Source organism: Aptenodytes forsteri, unplaced genomic scaffold (assembly GCF_000699145.1).
Source record: "Aptenodytes forsteri isolate BGI_AS27 unplaced genomic scaffold, ASM69914v1 Scaffold273, whole genome shotgun sequence".
NCBI classification, from domain to species: Eukaryota; Metazoa; Chordata; class Aves; order Sphenisciformes; family Spheniscidae; genus Aptenodytes; species Aptenodytes forsteri.
In genome coordinates, this window is record NW_008795041.1 from 1,879,704 (window position 1) to 1,893,272 (window position 13,569).

Genomic DNA, 13,569 nt, shown 5'->3' on the forward strand with positions numbered 1-13,569 from the left:
CGCTCTCACCGCCTCACCCCCGGGCCCCAGGCCGCGGCGTTTGTTGCTGCGAAGCTCGGCCTGGCGGCGTTGTGCGTGATACTCCTTGCAACTGGATTTTCGGGGAAGGAAAAAAAAAAAAGTTTTGTTACATGTGGATGTAGCACGAGAAAGCCTAAGTGTTCGTAGGTGTGTCTTTGCTAAAGGGAAGCTGATCGAGCTGCTCATGCTATCCTCCCACCCCCCGCCTCCATCCAGCAATATCCAAGATTACTTAGGTTGTAGATTCATTGTGTATCTGCTGCAGAAGATGGCTCTTTGTGAGGGTACAGAGCAGCACAGCTGTTCCTGAGCAGTTCTGTGCCCTTCTGCATCAGGTATTCATTCAGGGACTTTTTTGTCATCTGTTACACCACACAATAATTGCGTTGTTTCGCCTATTATGTTTTACCTGGGGGTTTGCACTATTCACATTACCTCAGTCCTCAACTGTACTAAATCCCCACGTCCCAAAGGGAGTGCTTTGTAGAAGTACAAATTAAGGCACCTGTACAGTGTTTACAGGACTGTGGTTAAAAGTTACGAACAGAAACTATTATTTGGACTATAAAAGATTGTTAATTTTCAGAAGCATGTGGTGCCTGTAAGCAAAACAGTGTATTGTTTGTAGCTAAATGTCATAGTTACCTTGACTCTTGAAATTAATAATACTTTGCTGAAGCAGCAGGTGATTGACAAGGTTGAAAATTTTGTCCTTTTGTCATTAGAAGCATTTTCATAAGGATAAGATGAAAATAGAGGTGAAGAAAATTATTTCCATGGACTTTGCTGACCCCCTACCATGTATGTGATGGCTGCACTTAGTAGTAGGCAGTTCCCAGTCTTTAAAAAACAATAAAAAATTTTAAAACATACTGATCATTAGTATGTGAGTCAAATCTGTGTACCCTCCTGACCTGGAGAGCCTGATTTAACCCAGAAGCGCCTTTTGGGAAGAGACAGTCTGGTAGGCTTGAGGCTTCAGGATGTAGGTTTTGCACTGTCTGCGCAGCTTGTGGTTCACCAGACCAACAAAATGCAGATCAAGCTGTCATTAAGCAGTTCTTGTGCCCACTTCTTTTTCCTCATGTTGCTTTACTAAGATTTGGCAAAACCTGAGTGCTGTAGATGGCTATCATCTCTACAGGCTCTCTAAGTGGAGGCTGAAGCTAACTTGTGAGGGAGGTAGAGTTGTGCAAATTAGGTCATTAGTCATTGCTTCCCAGAATAATCTGCACTCAGCTGATAATTTGGGAAATTTTCCTTTTTTAAAAAATTTGCTCTCATTTTTCAGAAGGTATCCTGATGCTTTCATAGTGTTCTGGTCTAGTTTCTTGGCCTTCAGGAGTTTGGAGGCCCTACAGCTGCCTTTCTTTCATATTTCTGATTTTGTGTTCTTTTTGCGAAGGATGCTAGTTTTGATGTCTTTTGTTCATCATCTCACCCAGAATTGTTGGGGGAGGAGGAGATTTCTTTTCCTGTTCACCCAAATTAACCTACTCCTGATAGAAATCTGTGAGAACAGATTTCTGTCATCTCGCTGACTGAGACAAAGTTTAAAATTGTTCTGGACATTTATTTCTCTCTTCATTTCTTCTGTTCTTTTTATTCTCTCTGCTTGTGACTAGACATCCAGGTTTCTCAGGCAGGGACTTGTCCCCTGGCTAGTACATTAAAATACTTTGTTGGGTCACATAAAAATACTTCTTTGAGCTTGGTAGGGTAAGAGGAGGGGAGGAGGGTAAGAGGAGGGGAACCACGGCCAGGGCACATTCACTTTGACTATGATTATCTTCAGACTTTCTGAAAAATATGGGTTACATCACTTTGTAGTGGGTGCTTCTGAGAAATAGGCCTGGAGCAGAATTTGAATTATGTATGTGGAATGCCTGCATGGAGGCTTGCTCAGGAGGTTAATGTTTCCGAAGTATATGGAAAACAGAATATGTGCTATTACGTCAAGAAAGGCTGCTTGTAAAGGGATGTCCCGATTTCTGCGCTAGCAACATAACTGGGTTTTTTCTTGTCATGCTAGACTGCTCAACAACATATTGTCAGAAATTTTTGGCCTACTTTCTGTTGCAGCTGTTGATGCTTGCTAAAACCCTTTTCAGCATCTTAAGTGTGTGTGTGGTACATGACTGCTGAACAAAAAAGCAGTAGTATCTGTGACCTTGTTGGTGGGACTGGTGTGTTGCCTTTGCCCTATGTAGAAAGGAGAATGGTCTTGTTTGGTACAGCCTATGTCCTTTGACTTGAACGTGAAAGGTTAATTTGGAAAGCACATTTGTGTTTCCTCAAGTTGCATGTTACTGTGATCCCCGTAGATAACTGGAGAGGTGTCTCAGTGCAGCAAGACTGACTCTTTATCAGATTGCTTGGTCACATCAGACCACTGAGACAGAGGACAAACAACGTCCATGAATAACAAAAGAAAACATGCAGTGGAGGCTTTATATCCTTACAGACCCTAATAGCTAAGGGTTTGATCCCTTTCCCATTGATCTTGGATGAAATGTTTCTGATGGATTTGTTGGCCGTTGGAACAAACCTTATAGCCTCTCATTATGCAGAGATCTTGGTAAATGCCAATATAGATGAATTTATCAGGTACAGTAAATGTTTCATAAATAATGTGTATCCCCAGAGCACAGTGGAAAGAGGTTATGATGTATTTTTGCTTGCATGCATTTTGGCAGAACAGTGTGATCATACATAAATTATTAGCTACTGTAACTCTGATCAGGGAGAGTGCATCCTGCCAGAAAAACAAACATCAAAACTCTTCTGGGTCATGCAGAATTATCGCACCTGGTATGTATGCCATTTACTGTCTCGTCTCACAGGAGAGGAACAGCTTTGAAAGTGGAAGCTTGTGTCTGGGACTCCAGAACCTCAAAGGACTAGCTCAGTCAGTCAAACCACTGCATTCACACAGTGCCTTCTACTTTGCTGGTTTGGTGCTTTAAATATCTTTTGCACATTAATAAAGGTATCCATTCTCTCACAGTAAGGGCAGTTGTCTGTCTGTTCCAAAAGATGATTTGATCGCTCTTGTCCTTCACGGTGGTGGTTGATGTCTTTAGAACTGTCACCAGACTGATGGCAAAAAATTGCCTGAAAATACCATGTTACAGTATTATTAGACGTTTGGGGCAGGGGCAGGAAGGTGAAGATCTTGCTTTCTGTCTGTTCTCAGAAATCTTTTGCTCCCTATCCAGTCCTGATGGGACTCCATCACATGGAGAGGCTGCAGAGCAAGGGGCGCAGTGATCCCCATCTTGTGCCCATCCATGTGGAGCTTCCTCCCACCATGGCATGCTTTATAACCTGTGGTCCTCTTTGGACCCACAGCCCCCCATGCTGAGCCCACAGAAGTGGCTGCTGTGCTCTGTTCCATCACTTTGCACAGCAGCAAGCAGCCCCTCCCCAGCTTTCAGAGAGGGGTGGAAGGACAGACTGGGGGTAAAGGTGGTGTATAGGATGAGTGATGCTGAGGGCTGGGCCCAAGACTATACTGGTGATACTACAATATCGTACTTCTACTGACACCTGATATTTTTGAGTGGTTTGGTGTTGTATGTGTGTGTTCAAAATCGCAGTGTCCCCATGCTATTGATATACTGCCCCATGCCAGAAGCAGCAGATACCTCAGGGGCTGTTGTGCTAGCAGTGGGCAGTAACAAATTGCCTTGGGCGTGACGGCTCTGCCCTTCCCTGGGCACCTGTGCAGTGACTGAGAGCCTGTGGTCAGCACAGCGAGGAGCTAGGTCAGAGGTGCAGACCCTCCTGCCAGGGGTCAGGGTTTCTTTTCAAAGCATGCAGCACCACGGCTTCCTGACCACACAGGGGAGCAACGCTGCAGCGTTCTCAGATTGTCCGATCCCTTTCCAGTAGTCGAATGAGGAGCAGACGAGCTGAAACATGAACTGAGTCCACTGAATTCCAGTCACATGTTTATGGGGAGAACATGTGCATGCACATGAAGAAATGAAATGTACAGGCGTTAGTGCAGTGCTTCTGAGCGCAAGATTTGAGTGCTTCATACTTATGTGGGTATGACTGAGTGTTTTGGAAAACACCTATATCGTTAGCATGCAGATGCAATGCCTCATGGTAAATTCAGTATTTTTTTCCTTGAGGGCTTTCATAACCATGCCAGTCACATCAGATAACCAAATACCTGGACAGCCCTTACGTTTTTTTCCGGTGTGCTAGATCTGCTAAAATGCAAATCATTGCCTCGACACAGCAGAAAGGCCATTCCTCTTGAAAGAGATCATGTGACTTCAGATGCGAAGCAGATAACTTCAGCCCATCCCTTTCTCTGCCTGAGATTCAGGAGGCATGGTGACAAAAGAGCTTTTCAACAGCACGCGTACAGCGGATCTAGAGGGCTGCAGCCATGAGCTTTCACATCAGGCTGGATGATGAAAACAACATTTTCCCGTGACTATTTCTGAAGAGCAGTGCTCAAGAAATTTCCTCTCAGGAAGCTGTATAAATAGGTGGAGAGCAAGTGCATTGCAGCTCCAGAGCTCCAGAGAGAATTGGAGCACCTGTTCTGCAGAGCTGCACCCCTCGTTGTGCAGTTCTGCTTCCAAAAAGGGGCTGCTTTCTCTTAAAAAAAGAATCTTCTAAAGGTACTCTTGTGGAAAAAAACTCAGTATTGCTGAAGCAGAAAGAAAAAACAGGTAATATCTTTGGGTGGGGTGTGTGTGTATATATATATATAAGCTCACTTTTAAAGAGCAAATTGACTTCATCCTAAGTCTGTGTAGGGAATGACAGATGTATGTGGGACTATTTATGATTTTACCCTGAGAAAAATCAGTGTGCTTCAAGCTATAAAGTTTGACCTGGACTGGATCAGTTATCCAGAACTTCTGAGTACAGATGAGATCGAATAGTTTTGAGACTACTGTATTTCATCTACTTTTTGTTTTAGGAAAAAGTATTTTTATGATGATAATTTTGAACCTTGTTCTGATGCTTAACTTAAACTTTACTAAAACCAATATGAATTTCAGCTGAAGCATGAATTTAATTTTTAAACTGGCTCAGATTTCAACACTACTTTCCCCCTTCAAGTAAGGAGAATTAAATGGGATGTCATTAAGACCTCGCTCATTAACTGCAGGATGGTGTGTGATTCAGATTTTCCTTTTCCTCCAGGATAATAAGCTACAACTGTTGTTGACTTTTACGCTCCGGCTGGGTCCAGTTTACTAGAACTAACTTTGCTTCAGGATTTTTAGTTTTTTCCTTGAGTCCTAAAGGAATCTCCTCCTAGAGGCGTTTAACACTTCTGGAAAGTGATATGATGGCTTTGCTTATACTTCAAGGTGATCTGCACCCCATTTGTGCACTTGTATTTGCTACTCCTCCTCTTTTTTAAAAACATTATCCCCAAAGTCTTGCTGCACACAAAATGAGGCTGCTTGCTGTGTTTGTTTAATTTCTGCACAAAAAAGTGCAAATTTTTTTTGTAAATGTATCCTGTGTTGATTGTAAGTAACACGAACTGGCTTTCTTCCATAATTTTTCTACAGATTCTCTTTGGACTTGCATGGAGTTCCTGAACTCAATGATTCCTTGAACAATCTCTGCATGTTCACACCTTTGCAGCTCTTGCTTTTATTTCTTTCTGCAGTGCATTTTTGGGCTCAGGAATATGAGTCCACCTTAATGAGCTGGTCTGTCTTCATCCTATTCTCTTTCAGGCTTTGCTGGCTTTGTGGTATCTTACTACATCCATTCCCTATTGATTCCTGGCCCAAACACTGAGATCTATTAACACGGCCATTGCTGGAAATGATTCCATCAGTTCTATATTGAGCTTAGCCTTGCTCCTCTGAGCAGGCTGAAGAAATTACCTGTAAACAAAAAGGCTTTCTCATTTCTTTCTTTCACATATATATAATCACTGAAAGTCACTTAATAGACATGTCAGTTTGTCCCATGGATGTAAAATAACAGAGACCTAAACACATACTGCTTTGCCTATGTTTGATGTTCGCATATCAGCCCCTTGGCAGACCAAATTCAGCGTTGGTGTCAAAATTACAGCTCTTGTGTGCCATAGCCGGGTTCTTTTTCACTCTGTTAGTTGACTGTGGCTGCTTCATGCCATTTTCTGCAGGGTGGGCCTTATAGCTAATGAAATCTTTGACTCATCTCTAGATTCCCATCCTTGACAATCCGAGCTCTGGCAACAAGACGGTTTTGAAGAGTTGTCCCTCTGCAGGTGCTAACCTGGGTTTTGTGATTTAGTGTCTGGGGGCTCTTCTCTAGGGTATTTTGCTCTTTCCTGCTTCATTCCCTCAGCAACGCACAGAAGCAAATCCATCATAAACTCATGTTATAGCATCTGTTTCTCAGTCCTCTGCAGTCCTCATTTCCAAAGGAAAACAACTCTAAAGGAAGTCTGCGAGTCACAGAAAATTAAAAAATTGATAGCAAGAAGACATCAAAGGAAAGCCCCTGTTATTGGAAGCATCCACCCATCCATCCATCTGATCTTTATGGAGAAAACTGTCCCTATCTCATCACCTGTCCAACCACATGTACCTTCTAAGACATGTTATGGGAGGAGATCATAACTACCTGTTCACAAATATAGTTGAGAAAGGGTCAAGTAGGGAAAGGAGGCACGTTGCTAGAAATAGCCGTTGAAACAACTTGTGGGGGAAATAGCATAATTGTGGAAATCCCATACCAACAAAAATAAAGGGAGGAACCTTTCATTCTTTGTTTATCAAAGGTAAGAAACAAATGGAACGAAGCAAGAATAAGAAGTTAAAGCCTAGTGGTTCTTATTCATATGGCTTCCATATCCTCAGGCTTGACCTAGCTTACACTTGTCTGCCAGTTGCACAGCTCATCTCATTTTAAAAGATAAGGTATGCTTGGAAAGATGGCTCTCTGCCCAAAGGACCCGCAGCCTGATTTCATTAAAAGTCAGCTATAAATCTTTACAAGATTTCCATTATTCTTGAGGGAGCCTGGTCTTTATGTGACTGACAAACTGAAGGCATGATTGATTTTGGGCAGTACCTATTACATCCGGATCAAATGGTGCTGATCTCTGTAAATCACTCTCAACAGCTTAGGTTCTGAACCCCAAATTTCTGAGCACTTGCTGCAGTGTAACCTTCAGTGACTCCTATCCAGAAAAAGAGCAGCGTGTGCCACTCTGGCTTAGCTTGGTGCATGTCTGTTGGCGTGGTTGGAATGACATTTTATTTTGCTTCAGTGGATGGGCTGTGTATTCAGTGCCTGTCCATCGCAAAATTGCCTTTTTGCTGAACTGAGAGAAATGTAGCAATTTCTTGGTGTTATTGTCTACAAGCCGGGACAGATCACCGGCTTGTAGAAATTGAGTTATTGCCTGCTTTTTAGTGAACACGACACATTCTCTCTTAAGGGTAGATCAGTGGTAACAGTATCCAGAATGCTAACAGAGCATTATGTCTCAAATTCTCATCCAGCTACCTTGTATCTCTGAAGCCTTTTCCAATACCTTGGCAAAAGCCCAGCTTTCCATTTCATCAGCCAACATTTGGGGCAATTTTGTAATGGCAAATGATTCTTCACCAGACATTGCTACACTGCACAGTAAATAGCTCACAGAAACGACTCTAATGTTTTAAATGTTTGTTTTTCAACCTTCTTCCCCATGGAAGGCCTTCATGGCCTTTGCCTGGTATTTTTCTACGCCTTTGCCCAGGAAGGCAGGGTTTGGCACGGAGCAGGAGTTGGCTTGAACCAACATGCCTGGGGGGCGGGAGGGGAGGGATTTCCTCCTTTGGAGCAGCTCAGTTAGGAGCAATGAAGAGCCCTGGCCTGGGGGAGGCACTGGCTCTTTCCACAGTGGCTTGTTCCCATTGTTCATGATTCTTTAGTCAGACCAGAAGGGCAGAAAGTGAATTTGCTGGGCCTGCGTGGAGAGCCTGCTTGCTGGAGTCTTCAATAGGTGTGGCTGCTCTGGAGTTTAGACATGCAGGTTGGCAGTCAGGGTGGCTCTGTAGCCGCCTGAGGAGCCAACAGGAAATAGGACATAGGAAATATTTCCATCAGGAAATAGGGTAGTAGTTTGAATGTTCGCCATGTCTGCTTTAGGATGCAGACATTTGGGACTGAAGGGGATGATTATTCCCCTGGACTAGCTCTTTGGCCAGATTTGGCCTTTTTAAGAGGTTTAATGATAGGACGTAGTTCTGCAAGTTTTCCTCCAAACTTTGAGTGTATGTTTCAGGCTTCATTTACTGCTATCACCATAAAATTTCTGTTCCTACATCTCTATCTTTTTTATTTCTCTGCTCAAGGAGGTGCTAGAAGTCCATGAATGTAGAGGTAGGTGGAGGGAAGAGTGGGGATGACTGGGAGAAAAGCTTAAGTCGTTGAAAGTAGGGTGCGATAGTGATTCAGATCCCCTTTTCTTGGCTCAGCCCATTGTTTGCTATGGCTTGGGTGGAGTCCTGAGAGGCGTGATGGTTCTGTTTGGGGCTCCCGTTGCTGGTTACTGGGCACACGCGGACCTGCCCTTTAATGAAAATGGTCTTGCTGCAATAGGACTTAGATCGTAAGCTCTATTTTGCTCTTGGTTCTAGTCTTCAGATCACAATTCAAGTCATGGCTGGCTGGTTTGAGATGGACTAACGAAGACTTGAGATTCTCCTAAGAGGGCAAGTGAGGAGATGGTATTCAGATGGTGAAAGGTTTCAAGGGCAAGACTTATGAGGAGTGGCTAGGTCACTTCATTTGTTCAGCTTGGAGAAGAGAAGGCTGAGGGGTGGCCTTATCACAGTCTACAACTTCCTCAAGGGGAGCAGCGGAGGGGGAAGTGCTGATCTCTCTCTGGTGACCAGAACACGAGGAAATGGAATGAAGCTACATCAGGGGAAGTTCAGACTGGACATTAGGAAAAGGTTCTTCACTGAGAGGGTGGTCGGTCACTGGAACAGGCTCCCCAGGGAAGTGGTCACAGCACCAAGCCAGTCAGAGTTCAAGGAGCGCCTGGAGGACGCTCTTAGTCAAATGGTTTAGTTTTAGGTAGTCCTGCGAGGAGCAGGGAGTTGGACTCGATGATCCTTATGAGTCCCTTCCAACTTGAGATATTCTATGATTCTATGAATTGTTTGGAGAGAAAACAAATTTGAGCTATTAGCAGTATCAGTGCTGTATTTGATGCTGTCAAAGCCATTGATTGGCTTAAAATTAATGTAACGGCACTTTTTTTAATTTCATGATAGCTCCTTCAGAAGGAAGAAAAGCAGTCCATTGTGGGGGAAAAATCCCTAAAATCCTTCCTTCCTGAAATAAATACTGACTCAGAAGGTGGCAGACCCAGCTCAAGTGTAGGATACCTTTGTGTTGTGGGACCCTGAAAACAGTCCCACAACTATAAACAGTTGTGTGATATTAATATAATATATAATAATAAATATATTAAAACTGTAAATAGTCCCACAACAATAAATGTATTCTAACTATTGAAATTGAAAATAGGCTAGTTAGCATTTATGTTTTCCTCTCTCTTATCCTCCTGTTATTTTTACTTCTGCTAGTAAAGTAAATTCATTTTATGCTGATTAATTTCTTCTTTGTTTTAAAACTCAAGTTAAAAGAAAATGAATATCAATGAAACAAAACAACAACTGCAATAATCAGACATGCTAGAGAGAAACATGTATCCTTGGAGACAGGGAGAGAGAGGGGTCAGTGTGATCATGTAAGAAATCTTTATCTAAAACAAAGTTCAGTCTCTCTAAGAGCATCAGTGACTTTCTTGTTACTTAGAAATTAACCCATTTTGTATCTCAGGGGAATTGTGTTCATTTGAACTTGTTGATTAGGAAGTGTATTGCATTAGTGAATGATACCAGTTAGTGAAGAGCTGAGCAAGTGCCAGGAGAAAAATGCAAAAGGCCACACTACTTTGTTCATTTATTTAACAAAACCAAATGTTTTATTTAGAATGTTTCAGTAGAAATGCAACAGAAAATTGGATGTTTTATTTAATTGAAATCAGATAATGAAGCAATTTGCTATGGCACTGTCTCTCCTTGTAAATTTGGTGGTGGTGTCACTGAGGGATAAAGTGATAAATGGGGTGGTAGGGCACCTTTTCAAACCAATAGAGTGTTAGGAGGGCTGAGGTTTGGGGTTTTTTTAGCAGTAGTATCAGATGTAATTTAAAGTCCTTAAAATTCTGCAGTTCCAATTTTCATATCACAAGAATGAAGAGTAATATGCCTCTGTAGTCCTTTGTCCCTAGTAGTAAGGCTTTAAATAGCTATACTTCAGATTAAGAAATCACTGGTGCACATTAACTTTCAGCTAACATGTAAGGAGTAAACTGTATTAATTACTGAGATCATCTGTCTTGAATGCAAGCTGATAGTGATCAGATGTGAAAAAGAAACCTAGTATGGTTCATCAGGTCCAGTTTGTGTAGGACATGCTGTACAGTAATTTGTTATGAGCTGTAGGTACTTTACATTCTGTGTTGTCAAGCACTTTTTTTTTTCCTTTCCCTCCCTCCCAATCCTCTCCCTGTTAGGAGTGCTAGGAAGAGCCCAGGAGCCCAGAGGGGGAGAATCCTCATCACTGAAGGAAAAACACAGGAAATGTGTGTAACACTAACAGCTGGGAAAAACATGCTTCATATCAGCAGCAATTAAAACTGATGGGCAGCATCACTGGAACCATGGGGTGCAGCAGTTCTGTAGCTGACAGAAGGTCAGAAAAAGGTGAGTGCTGCCTTTGTCTTCAGGGTCGGTGGTTGTTCTCTCTGTGACACCAGAAGAGAATTGCAAGGTAATGTTTCCCCTCAGTCCTGTTGTCAAAATACTTGTTCAGAGAAAACTATTTTCTAGTTATCTTTTTTTTAAAAGTGCATAGCTTTTAGATGCTGGCTGAGGTCAGAAGGCAACTGTAGACCACCTCTAACATCTACAGGTTGGGTTGGAAAAGATTCACAGCATCTGGGACAGAAGCTAAATTTCAGATGTCTATGCTTGCTCTGTCACTGGCAAAGCATATGGGGTAAGGTATTGAGGGGGACCTTTTATGGCCTTTCACAACACAGGATTCCTGGGCAAACTGCCCCAATTTCCCTGCTGCTGAGTGACCCTGATTATGAAACAAGTGTAATAAAGCACTGCTATTACAATGACTGTCAGAATCTGCCATACCAAGTGCCTGGCCTGAAATTCTCCCTGATAGTCACTGAGACTGTCAGTTGAAAGTCTTCACAGTACCTGGTTAAATGTTCAATTAAAAACCCTAATGTATCACCCCCCTGCTTTTAATCATACCACACCCTGGTATGAACACACCAGGCTTTGCACAGGCAGGTGGGTTCTAGGATTGGCTCAGACCTTTGTTCAGACCCTTTGTGTTCTCTTTCAAGGTTTGTCATTAAAGCACAATTTACAAGTCTGCTGAGAGCTGTGTTATGTGGCACTGTGCGTAGTCTTAGGAGATAATTATGCTGAACAGCCATGGTTGAAAAGGAAGGCTTTTTGGCTACCAAGCCGGGACACAAGTCACAGGAAACTGGTGACTGAGAAGCAGGAGCACTTAGTCATGGCTACAGGGATCCAAGCTGACTGGTCTAAGGGTAGCCCTCAGCTTTGTGTACACTACTTGGCAGTCACAGCAGCATCAGTGCTGTATCACAGCAGTAGAAGTAGAATGGAAACATCTGGAGCCCCAGACCTACCTGTAACTGGGAAACAGTCCTTCCTGTTTGGGTTTGCATGCTCTGCGTATATGTGCCTTGCAAGGCCTCGGAGTCGAGTTAGTTGGGAATATTTCTGAGGGTGCAAAAGGTTGGAGCGGGCATGAGGAGCTGTACTCTTTCTCACTCTACAACCATCAATACACATTGGTGTGGAGCCAGGCTTTGCTACCCCAAAGCTGGCTTATAATTTTGTGTGCTCATTTGACAGTGTTTTGTCCTCTCCAGTTGCTGGATGGTATTCTTTCTGCACTTCAGCAGTAGTTAAATGATGCTGAACCGTCATTCTATCTGCGGCCTGAGGCTGTACATCCCTCTAATAATAACATGAATTTAACAGGTACTTGCTGGCGTAGAGACCTTCTGCAACTGATAACAACTTCTTTTACAGATGCAGTTTAGCCTAGTGTGAAAATCACGTTCCGATTCAGTCCTGAGAATAACAGTGCTGTAACAAGTACAATTAAAAAAAAATGACAGGAAATACTCTGTTAGATTTGCAACATTAACCATAGTGGTCGATATATAATCTGCCTTATGTGATACCAGTGGAACTGTGCCGTGTTAAGTGCTCAGGACCATTAAGAAACCCAGGGGGGCTTTAATGGAAAGTTTAATGGTTCTGATGCTGGAAATCAGTTTCTGTGCTGGTGGCTGTGCTTTGCCCCTTAGGTACTCTTCTAAACAGAAAAGCTGATGACAGCCTTGCTGTGATGTGTCAGGCTTTCAGGTCTGTGGTGGTGGGGAATTCCAGAAAGAACAGAAAATAAGAGAGAGCTCAGAGTTTATGTAGGGTACGAAGGATGCTCTTAGTCATATACGGATTACATTTCCTTCAGGCAGGAGGATTTTTCTAGGGCAGATGTGATATCTGTAGGATGAGAGTCTTTACTGATTTGGGCCTTGTTTGGACTAGAAAACTTTACCACTTCAACTATACCGTATACTTATTAATGGTAAAATAAGCAAGCAACATGCTATTATGGCACCTGTAAGCATTTTTATAAAAAAGCTTCCATAATGCTATGCATTTATTAATAGACTCACTTTTCCACGGAGGTTTTTCTTTACCTGCATAACTGTCAGTTTAAGAAAAAAATCATTCTCACTCAGGGGATGCCACTCACCCTAGTCTCAAAATCCCTGGTATTTGTGATCAGCTAAAATAATTGACTAGTGTAAACTGTTGTCCTTCTAATAGAGAGCTTTTCTTTGCTGTTTTGCAGGGGAATAAAAAGCATTAGTATGGATTGTTGGTTGTTATTTCTTGTTTTGTTTTTCAGTATCAACTGTTCATTTTGGCAACTGTAATAAAATATAAGCATATTTGTGTTAAGACATTAGTGATGGTTTTAGTTTCCTCTTTTTTTTTTTTTTCATGAATTTGCAGTACTGTGCAGTGGTGATTGTGTCAAACTCTGGAATTCAGGAGAACGTCTCAGTTTGTTTCCATGCTTCTCCTGATTGTCTGTTCATCTGCTCAGAAATGAGCTCTAGTTCTTGGAAGCATCAGGAGATAAGATCAGTGTATTCCTTTGGTCCTCATACCTTCGATAGAGTTGCCCTGCAGCTGCTTTGACTTGTTCTCCCAAGGTCAGAAGCATAAAGACTTTTTTTCTGTGTCCTATGCTGAGCTATTCAGGATTGAGTTCCTTAGGAAACTCCTTGAAGTGAGGTGTTAGTTGCAGGGTTGGAGGCAAAGTCTTCACATTTCTGGCCCTGTCTACTTATTTACTGGTACCCTGTTGAGAGTACAGGGAAAAAGAGGTAGGGAAAAAGAGGTAAGGAACCAGTCAAGAAAGAAT

The 13,569-nt window shown here is 42.5% G+C and overlaps 1 protein-coding gene across 1 annotated transcript in view; it reads left to right on the forward strand.

Annotated features, from left to right (window-relative positions):
• The first annotated feature begins 10,725 nt into the window (after positions 1–10,725).
• Positions 10,726–13,569, forward strand: part of PPEF1 (protein phosphatase with EF-hand domain 1) — a 31,616-nt gene continuing 28,772 nt past the window's right edge. The window contains exon 1 of the mRNA XM_009276931.2: positions 10,726–10,772. Coding sequence (XP_009275206.1) covers positions 10,730–10,772 — 43 coding nt within the window. The 5' untranslated portion in view covers positions 10,726–10,729. The remainder of the gene's footprint in view (positions 10,773–13,569) is intronic.